This window comes from Triturus cristatus, chromosome 4_1 (genome assembly GCF_964204655.1).
Source record: "Triturus cristatus chromosome 4_1, aTriCri1.1, whole genome shotgun sequence".
Lineage (NCBI taxonomy): Eukaryota > Metazoa > Chordata > Amphibia > Caudata > Salamandridae > Triturus > Triturus cristatus.
This window is the reverse complement of record NC_140585.1, coordinates 807,949,807-807,975,008: the sequence shown is the minus strand read 5'-3', so window position 1 is coordinate 807,975,008 and position 25,202 is coordinate 807,949,807. Positions and strand designations below refer to the sequence as shown.

General features: G+C 48.1%; 1 protein-coding gene across 4 annotated transcripts in view; it reads left to right on the top strand.

Annotated features, from left to right (window-relative positions):
* Window positions 1–25,202, top strand: part of MSRB3 (methionine sulfoxide reductase B3) — a 391,607-nt gene that overhangs the window by 361,188 nt on the left and 5,217 nt on the right. For all 4 annotated transcript variants that reach the window (XM_085653426.1, XM_085653427.1, XM_085653429.1 and 1 more), the window contains one exon: window positions 24,983–25,080. In XM_085653426.1, coding sequence (XP_085509552.1) covers window positions 24,983–25,080 — 98 coding nt within the window. The remainder of the gene's footprint in view (window positions 1–24,982; window positions 25,081–25,202) is intronic.

The window sequence follows — 25,202 nt, the reverse complement described above, 5'->3', positions numbered from 1 at the left end:
CACTTATGGTAGAAGGGTTCACTCTTAGTCTCTGGGAAGGACATCTCACCTATAAGAGCTTAGGTGACATATTTTGGTTCTTTTGCTTTTCCTAAATTGGCCAGTTACACACTGTGGTCTATTGAAGTTCTCTTCTCATAATTTGAGGTACAGTTTTACTCAAAATAGACATTTATGAGCCATGAAAGAGAGGACTCATATCTATCTATCTATCTATCTATCTATCTATCTATCTATCTATCTATCTATCTATCTATCTATCTATCTATCTATCTATCTATCTATCTATCTATCTATCTATCTATCTTTGTAAGGTTCATTTTTAAAACACGGTACAAAAGTGAGAGGGTCCAATAGGGTCCAATAGGGAAGAGACGTCACGGGATTCAGAGGAGGTGTTAAAACAAGCATTAAAAATGCAATAGGTCTCGCCTTTCATTAAGTTAAAGCCATTTGCTTTGCTATACAATACCATTAGCAAAGCAAATGGCTTTAACTTAATTAGGCCTGGGCTAAATTTCCGTTCCGCTTGTGGAAATTGCGATAATTTGACATTTTCGCGCTCCGCGGAGAGTGCGAAAATGTCAAAATTTCCGCATTCCGCAGCTTAGCGATAATTTGTTTCTTGCTCGCGCTGTAAAATAATACATTCTCGCGCACGATCGCCTTACCTGAATCCCCGCGTTCGCCGACAAGTTTTCCCGATCCGGTCACGTTTTCCACGAGATGTTGGATTGTTGGTAGCCATTTGCGCTGTCTCGCGACAGTTCACGCCCGCAGTAACGTCATGCGTCGCGCGATCACGTCTTTCTTCTCGCGATCATGCACCGCGAGAAGAGTGAAAACAAGATGGCCGCGCCTGCGAGCAACTGCATGGGTAAGTTGGCGAGCCGCGACCACGCAGAAAAAATACCGCGAACGGGCGGGAAAAAAACTTCCGCATCTTCGCGATATTTCCGCGTGTTTGCGGAGATTAGTAACATTTTCGCGATAATTTGCTAAAGTCGCTTTCGCAAATTCCGCCCACCCCTAAACTTAATCCAAGGCGAGACCTATTGCATTTTTCAATGCTTGTTCTATTCGTGTAACTCTCCCATGTCCTCTCCCCCTACAATCCTTGCCAAACATCCCTTCTACCTGCACCTGCGACTATCTTTAGTGACGGCCGAGCAGCCTTAAACTGCTCTGTAAAGCCTTGTCCACCCGGTAGCACCCCTTGTTGTCAATCTGCTCTACGGAGCTAGTTGTTTCTTTACATCAGAGCTCTTGCCTCCTCCTACTCCACTTCTTTTAGTTGCACTTACCTTCTTATCCCCCGCCCACGTGACTCCGCTTTGGGATCAAACGGATTTCGTCCTTGTCTTTCATGCACCTGTCTAATGTTCCTCCTATCGTAGCTCTTCCGGCAGCTTCTTGCACCCTCCTCCTTGCCTTGACTCCTTCAGATGACATGGGTCAGTGCTGGGCATGCCCACCTCTTTCAAATTTGGCTGCATTCAATTCTACCTTCATCACTGGGGCGCACAGCTGTGGTGTGTCAGCAGTGGTGTGTCAGCAGTGGTGTGTCAGCAGTGAAGTGCACAGCAGTGGTGTGTCAGCAGTGGTGTCAGCAGTGAGGCGCACAGCTGTGGCATGTCAGCAGTGGCGTGTCAGCAGTGGTATGTCAGCAGTGAAGTGCACAGCAGTGGTGTGTCAGCAGTGAGGCACACAGCAGTGGTGTGTCAGCAGTGGCGTGTCAGCAGTGGTGTGTCAGTAGTGAAGTGCACAGCAGTGGCATGTCAACAGTGTTGTGTCAGCAGTGGTGTGTCAGCAGTGAAGTGCACAGCAGTGGCGTGTCAGCAGTGGCGTGTCAGCAGTGGTGTGTCAGCAGTGAAGTGAACAGCAGTGGTGTTTCAGCAGTGATGTGTCAGCAGTGAAGTGCACAACAGTGGTGTGCCAGCAGTGTTGTCAGCAATGGTCTGTCATCATTTGAGCACACAGCAGTAGTGTGTCAGCAGTGGCACGTCAGCAGTATTGTGTTAACAGTGGTATGTCATCATTGTGGAGTACAGCAGTGGTGTGTCATTATTGAGGCACACATCAATGGTTTGTCAGCAGTGGTGTATCAGCAGTGGACAGCCATCAATGGAGCGCACATGCAGTGGTGTGTCTGCAGTGGTGTGTCTGCAGTGGTGTGTCTGCAGTGGTGTGTCTGCAGTGGTGTGTCAGCAGTGGTGTGTCAGCAGTGGTGTGTCATCATTGGGGGGCACATCATTGGTGTGTCAGTAGTGGTCTGTCGACAGTGTTTTGTCATCAGTGGTATGTTCTTATTGGAGTGCACAACAGTGATGTGTCAGCAGTGGCATGTCAACAATGGAGTGTCGGCAGTGGTCAGTCATCATTGGGGCACACAGCAGTGGTGTGTCAGCAATGATGCGTCAGCAGTGATGTGTCAGCAGTGTTGTGTCAGCAGCGGCGTGTCAACAGTGTTGCGTCAGCAGTATTGTGTCAGCAGCGGTGTGTCAGCAGTGATGTGTCAGCAGTGGTGTGTCAACAATGTTTTGTCAGCAGTGATGTGTCATTATTGATGTGTCAGCAGCAGTGTGTCAGCATTAATGTCAGCAGCAGCATGTCAACAGTGTTGTGTCAGCAGTGTTGTGTCAGCAGCGGTGCGTCAGCAGCGATGTCTCAGCAGTGATGTGTCATTATTGATGTGTCAGCAGTGGCATGTCAGCAGTAATGTCAGCAGTGTTGTGTCAGCAGTGTTGTGTCAGCAGTGTTGTGTCAGCAGCGATGTGTCAACAGTGTTGTGTCAACAGTGTTGTGTCAACAGTGTTGTGTCAGCAGTGATGTGTCAGCAGTGTTGTGTCAGTAGTGTTGTGTCAGTAGTGATGTGTCAGCAGTGATGTCAGCAGTGATGTGACATTATTGGCGTGTCAGCAGCAGTGTGTCAGCAGTAATGTCAGCAGCAGCGTGTCAACAGTGTTGTGTCAGCAGTGTTGTGTCAGCAGTGTTGTGTCAGTAGTGATGTGTCAGCAGTGATGTCAGCAGTGATGTGACATTATTGGCGTGTCAGCAGCAGTGTGTCAGCAGTAATGTCAGCAGCAGCATGTCAACAGTGTTGTGTCAACAGTGTTGTGTCAGCAGCAGTGCGTCAGCAGCGGTGCATCAGCAGTGATGTGTCAGCAGTGATGTGTCAACAGTTTTGTGTCAAAAGTGTTGCGTCAGCAGTGATGTGTCAGCAGTGATGTCAGCAATGGTGTGTCAACAGTGAGGCGCACAGCAGTGGTGTGTCAGCAGTGGTGTGTCGGCAGTGAATCACACAGCAGTGGTGTGTCAGCAGTGGTGTGTCTGCAGTGAGGCACACACCAGTGGTGTGTCTGCAGTGAGGCGTACAACAGTGGTGTGTCAGCAGTCGTGTCAGCAGTGAGGTACACAGCAGTGGCATGTTAGCATTGAGGTACACAGCAGTGGTGTGTCAGCAGTGAGGCGAACAGCAGTGGCATGTCAGAAGAGGGGTGCACAGCAGTGGTTTGTCATCATTTTGGGGTTCAGTAGTGCTCTGTCATCACCAGGGCATAAAGCAGAGGTTTATCATCATTAGGGCGCACAGCTGGGGCCTGTCATCATTGGGGCGCATAGCTGCGGTCTGTCATCGGGGTGCACAGCTGTGGCCTGTCATCATTGGGGCGCACAGCTGTGGTCCCTCATAATTGTGGGGCCCAGCAGTGGCGTGTCAGCAGTGGGGCGCACAGCAATTGTCTGTCACCATTGGACAGCACAGCAGTGGTGTGTCATCAGTGGTCTGTCAGCAGTTGGGCGCACAGTCATGGTCTGTCATCATTGTGGGGCCCAGAAGTCATGTGTCAACAGTTGTGTGTCAGCAGTGAAGTGCACAGCAGTGGTGTGTCAGCAGTGAGGTGCACAACAGTGGCGTGTCAGCAGTGGTGTGTCAGCAGTGAGGCACACAGCAGTGGTGTCAGCAGTGGTCTGTCAGCAGTTGGGCGCACAGCCATGGTCTGTCATCATTGTGGGGCCCAGAAGTCATGTGTCAACATTGACATGTCAGCAGTGAGGTGCACAACACTCGCATGTCAGCAGTGAGGCACACAACAGTGGCATGTCAGCAGTAGGGTCCACAGAAGGGATGTGTCAACAGTGGCATGTCAGCACTGGGGTGCACAGAAGGGGTGTGTCAACAGTGGCGTGTCAGCAGTGGGATGCACAGCAGTGGTGTGTCAGCAGTGAGGCACACAGCAGTGGTGGGTCAGCAGTGGCGTGTCAGCATTGGTGTGTCAGCAGTGAGGCACACAGCAGTGGCATGTCAGAAGTGAGGCACACAGCAGTGGTGTGTCAGCGGTGGCATGTAAGCAGTGGTATTTCAGCAGTGAAGTGCACAGCAGTGAGGTGCACAACAGTGGCATGTCAGCAGTGGTGTGTCAGCAGTGAGGCACACAGCAGTGGTGTCAGCAGTGGCATGTCAGCAGTGGTGTGTCAGCAGTGAGACACACAGCAGTGGTGTGTCAGCAGTGGCGTGTCAGCAGTGGCGTGTCAGCAATGGTGTGTCAGCAGCGGTGTGTCAGCAGCGGTGTAGCAGCAGCGGTGTAGCAGCAGCGGTGTAGCAGCAGTGGTGTGTCAGCAATGGTGTGTGTCAGCAGTGATGTGACAGCAGTGGTGTGTCAGCAGTGGTGTGTCAGCTGTGGTGTGTCAGGAGTGGCATGTCAGCAGCTCTGTATCAGCAGTGGTGTGTCAGCAGCAGCGTCAGCAGTGGTGCATCAGCAGTGGCATCAGCAGCGATGTGTCAGCAGCGATGTTTCAACAGTGGTGTGTCAGCAGCGGCGTGTCAGCAGCGACCGTGTCAGCAGCAGCGTGTCGGCAGCGGCGTGTCAGCAACGTGTCAGCAGCAATGTGTCAACAGTGGTGTGTCAGCAGTGGTGTGTCAGCAGTGGGGTGTCAACAGTGGTGTGTCAACAGTGGTGTAGCAGCAGTGGTGTGTGTCAGCAGTAGCATCAGCAGTGATGTGTCAGCAGTGGTGTATCAGCAGTGGTGTATCAAGTGGTGTATCAGCAGTGGTGTATAAAGTGGTGTATCAGCAGTGGTGTGTCAACAGTGGTGTGTCAGCAGTGGTGTCTGCAGCGGCAGGCCAGCAGCGGCGTGTCAGCAGTGGGGCGCACAGCAATTTTCTGTCATCATTGGAAAGCACAGCAGTGGTGTGTCATCAGTGGTCTGTCAGCAGTTGGGCGCACAGCCATGGTCTGTCATCATTGTGGGGCCCAGAAGTCATGTGTCAACATTGGCGTGTCAGCAGTGAGGTGCACAACAGTGGCGTGTCAGCAGTGAGGCACACAACAGTGGCGTGTCAGCAGTAGGGTGCACAGAAGAGATGTGTCAACAGTGGCATGTCAGCACTGGGGTGCACAGAAGGGGTGTGTAAACAGTGGCGTGTCAGCAGTGGGATGCACAGCAGTGGTGTGTCAGCAGTGAGGCACACAGCAGTGGTGTGTCAGCAGTGGTGTGTCAGCATTGGTGTGTCAGCAGTGAGGCACACAGCAGTGGTGTGTCAGCAGTGGCATGTAAGCAGTGGTGTGTCAGCAGTAAAGTGCACAGCAGTGGTGTGTCAGCAGTGAGGTGTACAACAGTGGCGTGTCAGCAGTGGTGTGTCAGCAGTGAGGCACACAGCAGTGGTGTCAGCAGTGGTCTGTCAGCAGTTGGGTGCACAGCCATGGTCTGTCATCATTGTGGGGCCCAGAAGTTATGTGTCAACATTGGCGTGTCTGCAGTGAGGTGCACAACAGTGGCATGTCAGCAGTGAGGCACACAACAGCGGCGTGTCAGCAGTAGGGTGCACAGAACGCACCGCTGCTGATGCGCCGCTGCTGACATGCCGCGGCTGACACACCGCTGCTGACACATCGCTGCTGACACACCGCTGATGACACGCTGCTGATAACACGCTGTTGACATGCCGCTGCTGACACAACACTGCTGACACATCACTGCTGACACACCGCTGCTGACACACCGCTGCTGACACGCCGCTGATGAACACGGCGTGTCAGCAGCAGCGTGTCAGCAGCTCTGTATCAGCAGTGGTGTGTCAGCAGCAGCGTCAGCAGTGGTGCATCAGCAGTGACATCAGCAGCGATGTGTCAGCAGGGATGTGTCATCAGTGGCATGTCAGCAGTGGTGTCAGTAACAGCGTGTCAGCTGCGGCGTGTCAGCTGTGGCATGTCAGCTGCGGCGTGTCAGCTGCGGCGTGTCAGCTGCGGCGTGTCAGCAGCGGCGTGTCAGCAGCGGTGTGTCAGTAGCGGTGTGTCAGCAGCGGTGTGTCAGCAGCGGTGTGTCAGCAGCGGTGTGTCAGCAGCGGTGTGTCAGCAGCGGCGTGTCAGCCGCGGTGTGTCAGCAGCGGCGTGTCAGCAGCGGCGTGTCTGCCGCGGTGTGTCTGCCGCGGCGTGTCTGCCGCGGCGTGTCTGCCGCGGCGTGTCTGCCGCAGCGTGCCAGCAGCGGTGTGCCAGCAGCAGTGTGTCAGCAGTGATGTCTGCAGCGGCGTGTCAGCAGCGGCGTGCCAGCAGCAGCGTGTCACAGCGGCATGTCAGCAGTGTTGTGTCAGCAGCGGCATGTCAACAGCGTTTCCTCAGCAGCGTGTCATCAGCGGTGTGTCAGCAGCGATGTGTCAGCAGCAGCGTGTCAACAACGGCGTGTCAGCAGCGGCGCATCAGCAGCGGTGCGTCAGTAGCAAGCGTGTCAGCAGCGGCGTGTCAGCGGCGGCCTGTCAGCAGTGGTGTGTCAGCAAGGGCATGTCAGCAGCGGCGTGTCAGCAGCGGCATGTCAGCAGCAGGGTGTCAACAGCAGCGGGGTGTCAGCAGTGGTGTGTCAACAGTGGCGTGTCAGCAGTGGCGTGTCAGCAGCAGCGTGCCAGCAGCGGCGTGCCAGCAGCGATGTGTCAGCAGCAATGTGTCAGCAGCGGTGTCAACAGTGATGTGTCAACAGCGATGTGTCAGCAGTGGTGTGTCTTGGTATGTCACCAGTGATGTGTCAGCAGCGGCGTGTCAGCAGTGGCGTGTCAGCAGTGGCGTATCAGCAGTGGCATGTCAGCAGTCGTGTCTGCAGCGGTGTGTCAGCAGTGATGTATCAGCAGTAGTGTGTCAGCAGTGGTGTGCCAGCAGCGGTGTGCCAACAGCGGTGTGTCAGCAGGGGTGTGTCAGCAGCGGCGTGTCAGCAGTGATATGTCAGCAGCGATATGTCAGCAGCGATGTGTCAGCAGCGACATGTCAGCAGCGGTGTGTCAGCAGCGGTGTCAACAGCGATGTGTCAACAGCGATGTGTCAGCAGCGGTGTGTCTTGGTAGGTCAGCAGTGATGTGTTAACAGCGGCGTGTCAGCAGCGGCGTGTCAGCAGTGGCGTGTCAGCAGTGGCGTGTCAGCAGTGGCGTATCAGCAGTGGCGTGTCAGCAGACGTGTGTCTGCAGCTGTGTGTCAGCAGTGATGTATCAGCAGTAGTGTGTCAGCAGTGGTGGGCCAGCAGTGGTGTGCCAGCAGTGGTGTGCCAGCAGCGGTGTGCCAGCAGCGGTGTGTCAGCAACGATGTGTCAGCAGGGGTGTGTCAGCAGTGGCATGTCAGCAGTGATGTGTCAGCAGCGATATGTCAGCAGCGGTGTGTCAGCAGTGGTGTCAACAGTGATGTGTCAACAGCGATGTGTCAGCAGTGGTGTGTCTTGGTATGTCAGCAGTGATGTGTCAGCAGCGGCGTGTCAGCAGCGGCGTGTCAGCAGCGGCGTGTCAGCAGTGGCGTGTCAGCAGTGGCATGACAGCAGTGGTGTGTCAGCAGTGGCATGTCAGCAGTGGCGTGTCAGCAATCGTGTCTGCAGCGGCGTGTCAGCAGTGATGTGTCAGATGTATCAGCAGTGTTGTATCAGCAGTAGTGTGTCAGCAGCGATGTGTCAGCAGCGGCATGTCAGCAGTGATGTGTCAGCAGTGGTGTGTCAGCAGTGGTGTAGCAGCAGCGGTGTAGCAGCAGCGGTGTATCAGCAGCGGTGTGTCAGCAGCGGTGTGTCAGCAGCGGCGTGTCAGCAGCAGCGTGTCATCAGCGGCGTGTCAGCAGCAGCATGTCATCAGCGGCGTGTCATCAGCGGCGTGTCAGCAGCGGCGTGTCAGCAGCGGCGTGTCAGCAGCGGCGTGTCAGCAGCGGCGTGTCAGCAGCGATGTGTCAGCAGCGGTGTGTCAGCAGCGGTGTGTCAGCAGCGGTGTGTCAGCAGCGGTGTGTCAGCAGCGGTGTGTCAGCAGCGGTGTGTCAGCAGCGGTGTGTCAGCAGCGATGTGTCAGCAGCAGGGTGTCAGCAGTAATGTATCAGATGTATCAGCAGTGATGTATCAGCAGTAGTGTGTCAGCAGCGGTGTGTCAGCAGTGGTGTGTCAGCACTGGTGTGTCAGCAGCAGTGTGTCATCAGTGGTGTGTCAGCAGTGGTGTCAGTAACAGCGTGTCAGCTGTGGTGTGTCAGCAGCGGCATGTCAGCAGCGGTGTGTCAGCAGCGGCGTGTCAGCAGCGGCATGTCAGCAGCGGCGTGTCAGCAGCGGCGTGTCAGCAGCCGTGTGTCAGCAGCGGCGTGTCAGCAGTGGCGTTTCTGCCGCGGTGTGTCTGGCGCGGTGTGTCTGCAGCGGCGTGTCTGCAGTGGCGTGTCAGCAGTGGCATGTCAGCAGCGGCGTGTCAGCAGCGGCGTGTCAGCAGCGGCGTGTCAGCAGCAGCGTGTCGGCAGCGGCGTGTCAGCAGCGGCATGTCAGCAGCGCTGTGTCAGCAGCGATGTGTCAGCAGCGCTGTGTCAGCAGCGATGTGTCAGCAGCAGTGTGTCAGCAGCGGTGTCTGCTCTGATGTGTCAGCAGCAATGTGTCAGTAGCGGCGTGTCAGCAGCAGCATGTCAGCAGTGGTGTGTCAGCAGCGGCATGTCAGCAGCGGCGTGTCAGCAGTGGTGTCTGCAGCGGCATGTCAGCAGCGGCGTGTCAGCAGCAATGTGTAAGCAGCTGCGTGTTAGCAGCGGCGTGTCAGCAGTGGTGTGTCAGCAGCGGCGTGTCAGCAGCGGTGTGTCAGCAGCAGCGTGTCAGCAGCGGTGTCTGCTCTGATGTGTCAGCAGCAGCGTGTCAGCAGCAGCGTGTCAGCAGCAGCGTGTAAGCAGCGGCGTGTCAGCAGCGGCGTGTCAGCAGCGGCGTGTCAGCAGCGGCATGTCAGCAGCGGCATGTCAGCAGCGGCATGTCAGCAGTGGTGTCTGCAGCGGCATGTCAGCAGCGGCGTGTGAGCAGCGGCATGTCAGCAGCGGTGTCTGCAGCGGTGTGTCAGCAGCGGTGTGTCAGCAGCAGCGTGTCATCAGTGGTGTATCAGCAGTGGGGTGTTTGCAGTGTCGTGTCAGCAGTGGTGTGTCAGCAGTGGTGTGTCAGCAGCGGTGTGTCAGCAGCGGCATGTGCTCCCTCATGCATTCTTTAGAGAAAGAAAACATCAACCGCACCTCAAGCGTATAGTAACAAAGTAGCATAAAATGAATAAAAAGCATCCCACAGACAAAATATAAAAACAATTGGCATAGAATAAACAAAATGCATCCCATATGCAAGAGACCGCACCTTAATACCATAACCAATATCACCAAAAAAAGCCATAAATAAACCAATCAAAAACGCATACTCCACTAAAGCTTACCTTTTATTCAGAGCCCTGATCCACAAAAGCTTAACTTTTATGCTGAGTCCGCCGTCTGGATGCTAATGTTACGGACATCCCCTCAATACGCTTCCAACGGCATGTGCACATTCAAGCATTGTTTAGATAACAAAAAAGCGTATAGTAACGAAGTAGGGTAACAAAATAGCATAGAATGCATTCCACACGCAAACGTATGCAATAGTTTTTTTTTTAAAGTGCCGCAAGTCAATATTAAACCCACCGTCTCACGCGGCCAGGAAAAGATCCAATCCCGCTGAGCGTGGCCTAAAAAGGACAGGGTGACAACCAGGAGGGGCTAAAAACTCTCCGGCACAATCAACAATGTCTGTACTGAATAATATATGACGACAAACAACGCATACCAATCAAATTTGCAGGCGAAGCTGAGACACGACTTCTGGAACTGTATTGATTCCAAGAAGCCCTCGCTTGGCGAGGGCAGCGCATGCACTACTAACGCCAGGCGAGACCTAAAAACAGCCTTCTGAGACTTGGAAAACAAAAAGTGACTTTATAGCAGTCTTAAAGCTGGAGACAATTGGTTCCAACGTGTGGTAGCTAGATGCGAGAATGTGTGGCAACTGCAAAGCAGATTCAGGGGGCATACCGAAAACACTGAGTCAGGAGGTATCAAGAATATATCTGTTGGAAGGATGATGGGCTGCTCTTAAAAAAAAAATGAAGGCAAATGAGGAGAGACTTGAACATGCCATATTTCTCAATAGGGTCGCCAGTAAAGACCTTTTAAGTGGTGGGAGCCAATGTGGGAGATTGAGATTAAAACAAGCAGATTTATATTTTTAAATAGATACATCTTCTAGCAGATTCCTCACCTTATGACTATCCCCAGGTGCCACATGTTTTTCTCTAGCGATAGCTCTCCAGGGCTGACAGGTGGTACCACATAAATACAGCCATGGTTCTGCCCACACAAGAAGTGATTACTTTGGCCTATATGACACCATCTGACACACTGGCACCAGCTCCTTAGTTCATGCTTTACTGACTTGTTTCCAGAGCGAATTCTTCAAAAAAGTCAATTACACTTCATTAGTTGACTACGTCCAATGTCACCTCCCAATAGACAAAGGCACCAACCGGGATCCAGAAAGCTTTTCCTCTATCAATAACTCTTCATCATCACTGGGTGTTACCATGCAACTTCAGTAACCGCTCTGATTGCTCAGCAAATTGACAATAGTTAATATATACAGGACTTGCTGGTGCACTGGTGTCTGTTCCTAACTTTTTTCATGCCCTACAGAGGCATATGAACAAGAGCTGAAAGAGGTTTACGAGAGAGAGAATAAAACAACAGAATTAACAGTTGAATACCTTGGAAGCTTATTATGAATGACACTAACTCAGAAGTAAAGAGGGAGAGCGGACAGGGAGGAATCTGTGGGATTTATGATCCCTCAGAAGGAAAAGGTGTTTATCTTTGGCAATGGTATTTCTTATGGATACTATAAGTGGCCACAGACTCCAACCTTACAGATTCTCTCAAATTCTCATCTGCCAACTCCAAATGGAGTGCCTTTTCATGTGCACCACTTGTGGTCTGGCAGTGAAGCAATTAGGCAGATCCAGGTAGGGTGCGCTGGCCTATTGGATCCAGTTTGTCTGCACTCCTGAGGAAGTAAGAGGAAATCCTACATCACCTGTGAAGGTAGTAGGAAGTTAGCTGCAGTGTGAGTTTTGTTTTCATTTGAGGACAAGGTTGTTTAATCAAATAGGAAACCGTGAACTGGAGTTGGAGAGATGCCGAGTGTCAGGGTCCGGTAAAGTTACAATCAGATGGAGGGAGGGCCATGTTGCCACCCTGTGCCAGGTTTATTCTTAGTTTTTTTGACACAGTAAGAAGAGTCGGCTCTACGCTGTAGAGTGCGCAACAGCCTTATAGAGCTTCATAAAGAAGATTCCAGAAAGTCAGATGCTTGCACATTACGTTTTTTTCCAGGGGGTTTAGAAGAGAGAGGAAGCAGTGAAATAGACCAATAGCTGCTCGTCAATAAATATTCAGTAGAGAGGGACTACCTATGCTGGTTTGCAAGTGAAAATGCTGATGCAATATATGCATTGCAATGCTCCATGCGATCAGAAGGAAGTAATGAAAAGGAGCAAATGGGCATGATAGGGGTCAAAGTGGAGCCAGAGTTAATGATAGGGAGATGAAAGAGCACATTCTTAATACACACAGAATAAAAACAGTAAACATATTGCATAAGAGTGCATCATTGTGCCCACTGCACTATATGCCACTACTCTGTACCACTCTAGTCCATGCCACAGCACTCTGCGCCACTCTACTTTACACTGATAATGTCTACACTACTTTACTCAAAACCAATACAATATACAGCACTGCACTCTACGCTAATCTACTGTGCACCACTCAAGTCAAGTCAAGTTAACTTTATTCGGCACACAGCCATAAAAGTTTCGACAATCAAGCAATGCAAATTTAAAATACACATTTTTCTTAAAAAAATATTAGTAAGATAAAAGTTCCATTATAAGCTAAAATCATACTTAATAATAGCCGTAAAATTCGGACCAATTTGAGATAAAAACAAGGAATACAGATCACTTCAACTCCCCACCCATTTATTGCACTTCATAGTGTTTCATAATGCCCATTGCTGTTCTAATAAAATTTAAAACAGTAGTGGAAATAACAGAATTGGTAAGTGATTGCAGATATCTGTACCCCTCAATATGTGTACCTGGGTGAATACTCAATAGTAGGGGTAACAAAAATCTACTCCATGGCTCTTTATAAAGTGCACAAAAAAGCGTAAAGTGCAAGGTGCTCTGAGAAGTTCTATTGTTGCATGGGCAGGCAATAAGGTTGTCCATCCACCCAGATTGTTTGGGGAACGCTACCAAAAAGGGCAGAGTGCTAAGGCGAAATCTTGTTAAACGCATCTGGCTATTCGTTGTAAAGGATAGGTAATATTGCTGTTTGGGCATGAAAGGGCAACTAGGGCTGGGTGCCTCCAATTGTAAATGACGCGAATTTGCCCAGACCCTATACTCCTCTTTAATTATACCCTTTGCGTTTAAGGGGATACTCGACGGAGTGTCAAAGTACTCACCCAACCCAATCTCGGATGACCTGTCCCTCACAAACCGAAGCCAGGGGATCTTCACAGACTTGTCCAAATTAATACAGTCTTCGATGATCTCACTGGAAAACTGTAACTCTTCTGAGACCCAGATTTTGGCCCACAAGAGCAAAGGGGCAGCAGCGATACGATCTTCTATGTATTCCATCCCCACTTCTCGATGAGAAAATGAGGTGGCAGAGCTGCTTGGAATCATCAACAAGCGTTTTATAAACTTGTTCTCCACTACCTTTAGCGGGCGACTTCTTTGATAGCCCCATACGACCGCCCCATACGATGCGACTGACACGCATTTTGCATTGAATAGGGTAACCAGCTCGGACACTGGCTTGTGGCCTAGCTTACAGGCGAACCTAAAGAGCCGCTCCACTACTCTACTTGTCTGCTATGCCCCAGCCATAATCAGGGAATCCCATTTCAAAGCCTTGCTAAACATGTGCCCAAGTATCCCTTTCAATGGACTTACCCCTGACATTAAAACTTCTGGTTTTAACCTTTTTTGGGCAGCAAATCATTATGTAAGACTTTGAGAATTTAACCCTCAAGTCTAGAGCCGCCATACAATTAGTAAAGGCGTCCAGGGAGGTTTGGAGGTTGTTGGCCGTCAAGGCCTTGAGTACAGTATCGTCCGCATACGAGAGCAGTGGAACTGGCTGTCCATTAATGTGAGGGAAATCAATTTTCTTGCCTAGTAAAAATGCTTCCAGACCATTTGTGTAAATTAAAAACAGAAAAGGAGCTAAAATGCTCCCCTGCCGAACTCCTTCGGTTGAGGCAATGGGCTTTGTCCTTTCCCTGTGTGATCCAAATCTTATGGAAACAGATTTATTAGTGTGTAGCCTTTTTAGGAGCAGGATTAGTGCACTCTCAAACCCCATTTCTGTCATTAGTGCCCACAGTTTCCCCCTGTTCACAGTATCAAATGCACAGGACAAGTCCATGAAGGCAAGGTGGATAGAACCACTCTTTGCCCTCATATACTTGCCCATGATCAAGGACAGATTTAGGCACTGCTCTGTTGTTCCCAATCCCCTCCCGAAGCCATACTGTGTCTTCGAAATGATCCCCCTACTAGTTGCCCATGACTCTAGTCGGGCAAGGATTACCCTACCCAATACTTTGGCGGTAGAGTCAATAAGGGAAACGGGCCTATATCAGGCAGGGTCATTTCTATTCCCTTTCTTGAACATGGGTACGACTATAGACCCTTTCCAGGATGCTGGAATTGTACCAACAACCACCGATTTAAAAATTTGTGTTAGCAGGGGTGCCCAAAGATTTATATTTAACTTAAGAAGATCTAGTGGAACTCCAACTCTGCACCACTCTACTTTATGCCACTGCATTCTATGCCACAGCACTGTGACACTCTACTGCACCCTATGCCACTCTACTGCACTACTCCACTCTAAGACGATCAACGCAACTCCCTCTATGCCACTCCATGCCACTTTACTCCACTCTATTCAATGATGCACTACTTCACTCTTCTCCACTCCACTGCTCCATTCTAAGCCATTCCACTCCAATCTATGCCACTCCACTTTGTGCCACTCCACTCTGCTAAAAACCACTCCACAACACTCAATGCCACTCCACTCTACTCCACTCTACTCCACTCTGGCGCTCTACTCAACTCTACTCCACACTATGCTCTTCCACTCTACAACACTCTACCATCTCCACAGCACTCTACATCACTCTGCACCACTCCATGACACTCCACTTCAGTCCGCTCCAACAGCAGCAGTTCCTCCGTCGCCCCACTGCTAAGAGCCAGCAGATGAAAAATAAAATGATGATAAAACAATTTATTATCATGTTATTTTCCCTGGCTATGCCGAGTCCACAGAGTGGCCCGAGTCTAGGACAGGGCGTGGCCATCTTCGAGGAACAGCAACAAGGGGGAGGAGTGGTGGGCACTGTAAGTGCACATGTAGCTTTGGCCGGCCGTCTTAGGATGGCCTTACCGACATGCACACTTACATTTCTCCAACCCAGCTGTGTTGCACAGGAACCGGGTGGAGAAGAGGCTCATACTGCCTGTGCCTGAGTGAGCATCAGACCAGCCTGCTCAGACCAATCCCAGTACTTCTGTCATGCTGGGTAATAGCATGACACCAGCATTGTGATTGGGTGTGGAGTCTGGGAGTTGGACTGCGCTCATGGAAGAAGCTGGACCCCAGCAGCCTCAGCGTCGGGTAAGTCCTTCTTAAAAATATTATTTCCCAGTCACCCCCATCCCCGCTGATTTCCACTTTCTATTGGAAGCAGCCACCACTTCACTCCATGCCACTCACCTCTACAATACTCAACTCTACACCACTCCATAACACTCTACTCTACTCCACTTTTCGACACCTCACTCCACGCCAATCTCCTTCACCCTACTAACTTTTAGCCGGGCTGAAAACCAGACATGCTGGTGTACAACATGGATGAGATATTTCGCAAAACCAATTGCTCTTGCATAGGTGAGACCTATTGGCTTGGTCAATACTTGTTTTAAGGATAGTCCGGTAGATGTAAGCCCCGTACTTGCTGCAATAGGACACAGTGTAGAAGGATTCCATGTTTCATCCGCAGAAAAACTGAAACAGCACCATTTTCATAAATGGATTCTCACATGTATTCATTTATTTTACCGGCGTTTAATTTATTTTGTATCACTGCTGTTTAATATTTTGAAAATTTCTCTGCTAGGTGCTGCTATAAAACTTAATGGCTGTAAAGACGTTTCCTATAGACTATGATGAAAAGAGCGCGGCTTGATGAATTCCTTGCTTGGGGAGTAGTCACGTTTATCTTTTCCTGTAAAAGATTTTGGAAGAGATGCGCAGGCTTTGTGGGGATCAACAGTGTGCAATTTGCTTACTTACTTGAAATATAAAACTACTAAAGGAAACCTGGAGCGGCAGCGGGGAGGTCGGGGGGTTGCTGTAGCCACAAACTGCATGACTACATTGTTTTGTAGTTGCATTCCTGTTTTCCTCTTAACACAGCTTGCCTAATCATTACTAACAGGAATTACCTGAAACTGCTACAACAGTGGAGTTCATCCTACTGATCAAATTGATACCACCTTTGTAGATATTTTCCTTTTGAGAATTTCTGTAGAGGAAACACCCTGTCCAAACTGGCCAAGTCTAGAAAAGTAATGCTGTGACTCAGAGATTTTATATGGTTCAGGAGAGGACATAAGAGGTTCCATAAGAAGACAGTAGGAGGCCTTGTGGCTTTGACATACCATTGTCTGCGGATGAGTTGGAGTACAGAAGAGTCCTTCATCGCTAACCATGGGAGACTCTGGGCAACCCGGGGATGCCATCGCTTGCTCTTGCGGCAGATAGGAATCTTTCTGAGGATGCTGTTAAAAGGTACATGATGTACATTTGCTTTTTAGCAGTCTATTGTGGCCAATTGTAAATTCTAATTGTGTTCTCTCCTCAATGTAGAAGCAATCCTCCAAAGTCTCTGCACATGATCCCATAGACTCCTTCCATCAGCTAACAACGAATATGAGCAGCTCTTTTGGGGGTGATTGCTTTCACATAATATACCGTTCAAAATACCGATATTATAGTGAGTAAAATGAAAATGGGGACCAAATGTACATGGTGTATATTATAGAATAAAAATTAAGATCCTTAATCAGCTACCGTCTAGACGGTCAAAGCATCGGTTAAAAGTCGCAATTATTCTGGCCCCCATTTAATGCCCAACTGACAAGAGTCATTGCTTCCATCCACGTCTGAACCCTGCTCCAGCATGGAAGGAGCTTCATGGTCCCCTGGAGAAGCTGGTGTTGGGGATTGCAGCATTTGATTGGTGAAATCCCTGCCTAAACACCCTTTTAATTTGCAGCGAGGCGATAGGACCAGGCTTCAGGAATTGGTGGAAGGAGGCCTCGAGAAACCATAGAAGCAGTTGCCCATGGTCCACTTTCAATAGTTGTTGGAGTTGGGTCCTCTTGACTATTTTCCTTGTGTGTTGATAGATTCATACAGGTACTTTATATAGAAGAATCCTGAAACTACAAACTTAATGAAAAGCTTCACATCTAATGTTTTTTTTAAGTCGCAGGAGAAAAATCTCCAAACTTAAATAACAAAATAACCCAATCAAGACATGCTATTTATATGTTAAAAATAAGAGGGTGGATTGGCAAAACCTTTTCCATATGTAAATCACACTTGGACATGGAAAATATTTATAATTCATGCATGAGTATTTGAGATATTTTTATAAAGTGGGAGACATATAAATGAATGCAGTTCTTGCAGGGATTTTGCTCAGGACCAGAACTATGCTTGGTACCATAGAACATCAGTATGTAGGAACTGAGTCACCATACCACCTCAGTATTTATGAGCTCACATCCCTGCCTCACTTGCCCTCCTAACCTTTCCAGAGAGGCAAGTGATTTGGCACCGCAGAACATAACACTCTCGTCCCTCTCGGGGATCTCTCACTCGTACTTGTCCACAATAAGATTTTTTTAAACGTGACACGAAGGAAGTTTACAACGTTTATTTAAACTATTGTGCTTTAAGATGCAATCATTGTGCCACAATTAGAAAGCAAATACATGTCAATAATATCATCAGCATGGTTAATAAACCATGTACCATAAAAAGCGCTGTCTTGTTATCTGACATAAACCCTCCTGTACTACTGAAGTCAAGTGGTTATAAATTATAGTTTTTTGGGTTTAGTGGCAGACCCCCTAACTTAGCTTACATAGGTGGATGTGCTACATCTCAGATGACACAGCACTGTTGTCTCAGGGCCTTTGCTCTGTGTGTGTTTTCTCAGAGCCCCTGTCTTTAGTTATATGACAACATATGTGTGTTCAAAACAGCAGCTATATTATTTTATTATGTCTAGGTACTAGTTTCTGACCAAAGAGAATAACAAGGGGCCATGTTGTTTGACCTTGCCCAGGCCGTTCAGACTAAATCCCAGGAAAAGAGGAAAATATGAAAACATGGGCTGGTTCTGTGTGAAAATTAAATGTGGCACAAAGGCAAGCGTGATACTAAGGAATGGGTGCAAAATAAAAGCGGCATACAGTGTGCACAATTAGGCTAAGATACAGGTAAGGGTGGTGGGGCTTAGTGGGGGGAGATTTCCACAGATGACCTCTAGGGGAAATTCATTATTTATTTAATTTCCCTCATGGTCATCTGTAGAAGCCCTCCTACCCCACCCCAGCCTCACCACCCCACCGCTCTTACCTGCCAGGGTTGCACCTGCTAACATAGGGAAAACAACAATGGCCCATAGAAGAAATACACAACATGTGAGATCTACTTGTGCATGCTGTTGCACTCATATATAGGCTGACCATGTATAAAGTTGCGAAGTTAGTTTACAACAGTGGGCATCCTGCAGTAGTGTCCTCTGAGTAGTCGGGGGATACAATGGAAATGCAATAATCACATGCACAGTCATAATTTTGTGGGTATTGTCAAAAACTTTTCAACACATTTCCCTCTCTTATCGACACATGTAACATTTATCTCAATGGGCTTTGTGTAACAGTTGCAGTGAGTGTGGAAAAGAGTGCAATCATACATTATGGGGTCTGGGTACGGAGAAGAAGCATCATTTTTTTTTTATTGAGTAAGAAAAAGTTGTTCAACTATGTTATACTCATTTATAACCCATATAATTGCATAATGAAGGCAGTGAGTTCAGTGCACCAATACTGGGTAGTGGAGCAGGGGAAGAGATTTTGAAAGAAGCGTAGTCATTGTGATTTTGTAATAATGCATGAATGCACTGCACGTCATAATTTAAACAAGTCAGTAATGCATATTAACCCATCAAAGAGTTGTGCCTTATGACGTTGTATTCTAGTAAAACATGCGTGTCATAATCTACAAAGATTTTGTGCTCCACCCTCTCCCATTTATTTTTAAGCTATTGAAATGTTGGCACGAACAGCTTTTGCTATAAATAACTTTATTATTATATTAAGGTATTAAGGAGGATTGATTGATAAAAGTTATTTCAATTCTCACCAACCAATCAGTTAAAAAAAAAGAAGAAAACTACACTAACCTTTAGAGCTTTAGTTGGTTGGTGAAAAAGTATATGTTTTAAAACGTTATAATAAATTCTTGATTGCTATAAAGATATTAGATGTGTTGAAGTTTAGAAAAAGAACGCCTTTGGCCAATGCAGTGTGATAGAGGTAATTCAACAATCCCTTTTCCCCACCAACCCCAACAATTTTTGAAACTCATAAAAGCGTCATCAACTTTTAAAGAAGATGAAAGTGTCTCATAAAATGTTTTGTAAGTTTATATGTAGTGGAAGTGTGACTGCATCAGGTGAATGTTCGCAGCTGACAAAATGTGACATTCTCGAAGACATGAGTCAGAAACCCACCAAGGCAGACTCAGCTTTCCATCCCTCTACGGACTCTAAACTGAATACCTTATACATTGGATAAAATGGCTTCTTATTGACACAGTTTAGAGACCGCAAACGTGCAATATGGAATGCTATTTAGAAACAACTTGCTATCATTTATTTGCTTCTTGATTCTTCTTTCTCTACAGAGTCGGCATCAAAGTGCTTTACAATAGGTTATGGCCATTGTGTCTGCCTAGAGACTAAGGGGCTGATTATGACTTTGACGCTGCGGAAGCAGGGCGGCACGTCATCTCCCCAATCCCGCACCACCAAAGTCAACCAGCGCCTGCCCGCCCACCAGATTAGGAGTTTTCTCATGGTCTGGCAGGCGGCCCTTTGGCGTTTCTATGGCGATGCCATTGAAAAAGACTCTGCCATCGGCACGTCAAAGGCAGTACCTGCACGGCATGGACTTGCAGTCCATGTCGTGCAGGTACTGGAGTGCATGCACACAGGGTGGAACAACATGTTCCCCCCTGCATGCACCTCAACTTTCTGTCACGGTTGGAGTAGGAACCACCATGAAAACCATGGGGGGGAAAAAAAGGGAAAAAATAATTAAAAAATGAAATGCTTCGGTTGCAATAAAAAAAAGTAAAAAAAAAAAAAAAGAAAACCATGGCAGAAAGGAAACTGTAAAATTGTTAGCGGGAGCGCAGCGGTCCCGTCAAGCATATCGCGTCCTCAAATCTGCTGCACCATCTCCAGGGATCCCTGATCCCTGGCGGCTGTGGCTGTGCAATGGTGGTCCGACCACCCTAGTTGTAATAGGGCAGTCGGACCACCAGTGCGGTGTTGGCTGGACCGCCACCACCACTGCCATGTCACCGTGGGTCTAGCGGTCATAATCGGGCACTGTAACTTGACTAGGAGAGGAAAATTCCTGTGTTCATGTCGGAACAACAGCCATATCAAGATATGCAATGCGGATCACTGGCACTTGGTCCAATCCCAGGTGCTCCACTAAAATCAATAATTGTATGCCTCCCAAATTACAGGGACAGAGATGCAGTGCTGATGTTGGCAGGCAAAAAAGGAGCCTACAATACTCTGGCTCTTTGGTGTCTTTCTTCCCTTACTTCACCATCTCAGTACAGGAAGCCCACCCAAGATGCTTTGCCAGCTTAAAAAGAAGCTACAAGCAATTAAACTCCCTATACTCTATCCTGTGTGACTCAAAATCACATGGAATATTAAAGCACAGCTCTTCATACACCCTTGGACAGCACACGTATTTCTTAAGAAAAGTGAAACAAATGACACCTCCCCTGATCTATGGCTGCGTGTGGTAACCCGGCAGAGATGGTGGATGAAGGAAGCTAAGACAGTAGAATGTGGCACATTCATTTAAATGCTAATGATGGTGCATATGAATGGTACCCAGCACAAGCAGTGTGAAATCACTGAAGTAGTATATGGTGAGGTTACAATAGCAATGTAACAACATTGCCTCTGGTGGAGGTGCTGACTATATATACATGCAATATCACTCTGTAAAGGGAAGATATACCTTATGGATGGGGGTAGCACTGAAACTACACAGTAAATCTGTAATATGCATGATACTAGATGCAACAGGAGAAGATGATGGACACGATCAATGTTCTACTGCAAGGTGGCCACCACCACTATAGCGGAGGCTGAGTTGCTTGGCACTATTAGTGTTACACGCTATACTTCTGTTTTATGGTTGATTTGATTCCTAAATTATATGGTTGGAAACGTGCGGTATTGCAGCTGCTAGTTAAGGTGAGCAGTGTAGGATGGTGGTGAAAAAGAGTTACTTTATATTACATGATATTACCCAAATTGGGAGAACAGAATCTCTTTGGGTAGCAGATAAGCACTATGATGCAGAGAGAAAAACATGACACAGAAAGAATTACATCTTTGCATGCTCGCCTGACAAGTTAAAAGCCTGAATGGTGCGAGATAGCAGTGTACCTGCATAGACAGAAAATCTTAATTGTATTTTTTAGTGGTGGCGGCGGCCTACCTAGCTTGGTAGGCCGGGCGGGTGGGGGAGGAGGGTTGGGTAACAATATCAAATTAAAGAAGACTTACCTGCCGTTCCGATCCCGCTGATGTTTCCGGTCGCCTCGTTGCTTCTCTCATCCTACCCGGATGTGGATGGGCCTTAGGGCACAGATTCCACACGCAATCCACACACTGCTCTCATTGCAAGAGATCACCACCAGGATTGGTCTGAGCAGCCTTGTTTGTCGCTCGGACAGTGCCTTGGAGCCTGTGGCTTTTCTCCAACATGGCTGTGCAACACAGATGGGTTGGAGAAGCACCAGTTCGTATGTCTTTTTGGCTTTCCTAGCATGGCCGGCCAAACAGACATGCGCACTTATAAGTGCACACTACTCCTCCTCCCTTCCATGTCCGGCCCTATCCCTATTGTGCAGCTCGGACAGCAATAAATAAAATGATAATAGCATTGTGTTATTATCTTTTTATTTATGATCTGCTGGTTCTGAGCAGTGGGGCGACATTTTTCTGCCATTACAGAGAAGCTGCCCCTAGTATTCTTGCAAGAGACACATTTGGCCAAATTTCTTGAGAGGCCTCAAACATACACCTCATTTAGCACCTTTGCCAGAGGCGTGGCCTGCGGAGACTTTCTGCCGCAGGTGGAGAGGGACCTCCCATTCCCTCACCGGCTTCACAAAGTCACAGATGAGGAAGTGGGATAAGTACTATACAGGACACACTTGAAGGACAACATATTATGCTTCTAAATGTTTGTGTTGCAAACATGGACATCCCATAGTTTTATAGGAACATACATCTCTTATGCGCCAGAGTAGAGCCTTGATTAATACTATGCGGGGGAGGCCGCAACACCATGCTAGTCTGTAGTTGTGCCCAGAGGCTTAATCTGAAGCAACACGGTGTGTGGTAGAGTATAGGGTATACTCGCAGATAGACCATTGGTTATCCTTGCAAGATAGCTGCCATTTGGGTGTGTGTCTCCCATATTGCTGGAGCTAAAATTTCCAGCTGCAGTGCCACGCCTCAGGCTTTGGCTCTTCCTGACGGCGGTGCTCTTAGACATGGTGTTCAAATCAGAGTCGCAAATTTTGAACTATTTTCAGCCAAATGAAGGGTCTGTTACTGACAGAGGCATATGTAGGAGGTCTTTAAGGCCTAGGTAAGGGGAGTGTGTATATCAAAGTAATCGGTGAATTGAACACCATTCACATTCTTTGAGAGGTGGATAACCGTTTTCCTCTATGCAGATTACGTTCTGCTTTATGTCCACGGCAAACAATCTCTCTGCTATTCTACATGAGATTCATCCATCTAGGGGCTATCTGGCCTTAAGAGTAACTGAGACAAGCCCCTAATCTTCCTGCTAACAGTCTAAGCTTAATTGTCTTTAGCTGCAGGACAGCCAGTGTGCTGCTTGGATAGAAAGGCACTGGTTCACAGCTTTCTTGTTATGACATGCTGCTTGTGCATCTTTCAGTTCCCTCTACGGTGCACTAGTTAAGGCTCACATTCACAAAATAGAAGAAGGGATCCAGCTTCCACCCCACATCACAGAAAGAACTTGTACAATAGATGTTACTGCCTGTGTGCCATAGGACTGTTGTCTTCTGCGGATGTACATCCTTTTCTGGCAGCGGGCTGTGCCTCTATTTCACAACAACCCCACTGAGCGCCAACATTCTCCTGCTGTAGGCAGGCCCCAGCCCAGCCACTAGAGGGAGACAAGAATAGCCATTTGTAAGTGGGGGTGAACAGAGGCATTACAGACTGCGGGGACATGTGAACACTGGAAAAGCTGTGGATCCTTACCTACTGGGGTACCAAGCTAATCAAGAAAATGGAATTCCTGTTGATAGGACCCAAACTAGGCAATGTGAAACCGCTCTCCATCGACTTCAAACCCTTCCCTTGGACACCAGCCCCCAGCAAACATGTCTGGAGACAGTGTTCAATGCCCAGTCACAACACAGCAGTCTGTTTTTAAAGCATGATTTCTTATTTAAAGTGACTTCTTGTCATTGATGAGCAATGTTTGTGGCTAACTAACAAAGTGCTGCTCATTTTATCGATTGTTTGAAGGATGAAGTAATATTCAAGCAGTAGTATTTTGCGTACTCTCACATGCCCTTGTCAATTGCCCCCACACCATCTAAAATGGCAATAATATGGGAACATTCAGGGAATATTCATATACAATTAGTGCAAAGAGAAAGCACTGTGACCTCATAGTACTTTTACTGATAGGGAGAAGGACGTGTCAGGCCCATTTTACAAAGGCATGTGAGAGTGTGTGATGGAGCACTGGTGAGTGTGTGTGATGGAGTACTGGTGAGAGTGTGAGAGTGTGTGATGGAGTATTGGTGAGAGTGTGTGATGGAGTATTGGTGAGAGTGTGTGATGGAGTACTGGTGAGAGTGTGTGATGGAGTACTGCTGGAGTACTTCTTCCCATACTCATTAACGCTTTTTGTGAGACGACCCTTTAACCACTTGCATAGAGCCCTCTTTATGGGGCTTATCTAAGTGCATGAGACTCGCATGATCAGCCAGGCTAGTATGTTCTTATGGGTTACATGTTCATCTCTGAGTGGTCATGATACGGCTCCGCACCGGATATTACATTCCAGTGGTGCACATCTGCTAGGCTCCGCTAGTGATTTATTTCTTCACCCTGAACAAATGCATAATTGTGCATATTCGAGATTCTCCTCCGTGGTTCTGGAGAGAAGTGCGGCCTTTTCTAATCCAGGGATTGAGTTTGACTTCGGCTAATGCTCAGATGAAGCTGTCTGATGTATGGTCCTCTTTGAAGACGTATCACGTGTAATATTTCTTTAACTGTAATGAGCCTGCTTCCTGCAGCAGGGCAGTTCTGCGGCAGCCCTCCCTTCCAAGCTCTTTCTTTGCCTTAGGTCTGTATTTCGTTTGTTGTGTGTGCTGTTAGCCATTAGACTGCAGGGAGTCGAGATTTACCTCTTAGAGCGACCGCATTTATTTTGTATCTGTAGAAAAGCAAATTCTCCAGTTGAAGGGGACATCCAGGGTATTAGCAAAAAGGTATTAATATTTTAATTACGAGTGAAATGCGGGATCTTGACTGTTCCGCTATAGAAAACAGCTCAGATAATAACTTGCTTTTGCACACCCATTCATGGCACACTTCTGCCACTTCTAAGCACTGTACATCCCGACGCTTACCACATTTAATTGCTCTCACTGCAAGACAGAATCAAGCAGTAATAATATTACAAAACGTCAACTATATGGGAAAGGCTAAAAGTTCTAAAAGAATCCCATTAATGATCTGTGCGGTGTGCGCAGACAGCGGGCACTCCTCTGCTAGAATGGAGGGTTCCTGTCTTGAAGGCAGGCATCGGCCCAGGTTGCTCTATGGGACGGGATGTCTGTAGACTCTTCCGAGTGTTCTCCAGTGCACACTCTGCAATCGTGACAGTGTGCAGGGGTATTATAGAACATGACACCAGCTGAAAGTTGTGTGTGCAAATATGCAAAATGCATGTTATTCTCCGTCTGGAGTGGTGAAATAGATTTTATGAATCTGCACTTGCAGCATGCGCTCACACATTGCTCAAGGAAGGAAGGACGTCTGGAGATGTTTGCTTGCTTCCTCCATTTATCACAATGTTTTCACGAAATGTGTTCACGCAAAAGGCCAGCAGACATTTTGTACAACCTTCCGTCATGTTCATTTCAGAAAAAGTAAATCGTGCTTTTCTCTGCCTCTGCAGGTTGGCCTTCCTTCTATGACGTCATCAGCCTGGAGACCATCACTTTTACCGACGACTTCTCTCATGGGATGCACAGGGTGGAGACGAGCTGCAGTCAGGTCAGTCGACAGCACTGAGAGAGCCACATACCTGATTGCAATGACTGGGAGGAATGACGTGAAAATGGTCCAGACCTTCTTTACCTATTAAGTACATATGACATGATAAAGTGGTAGGAGTC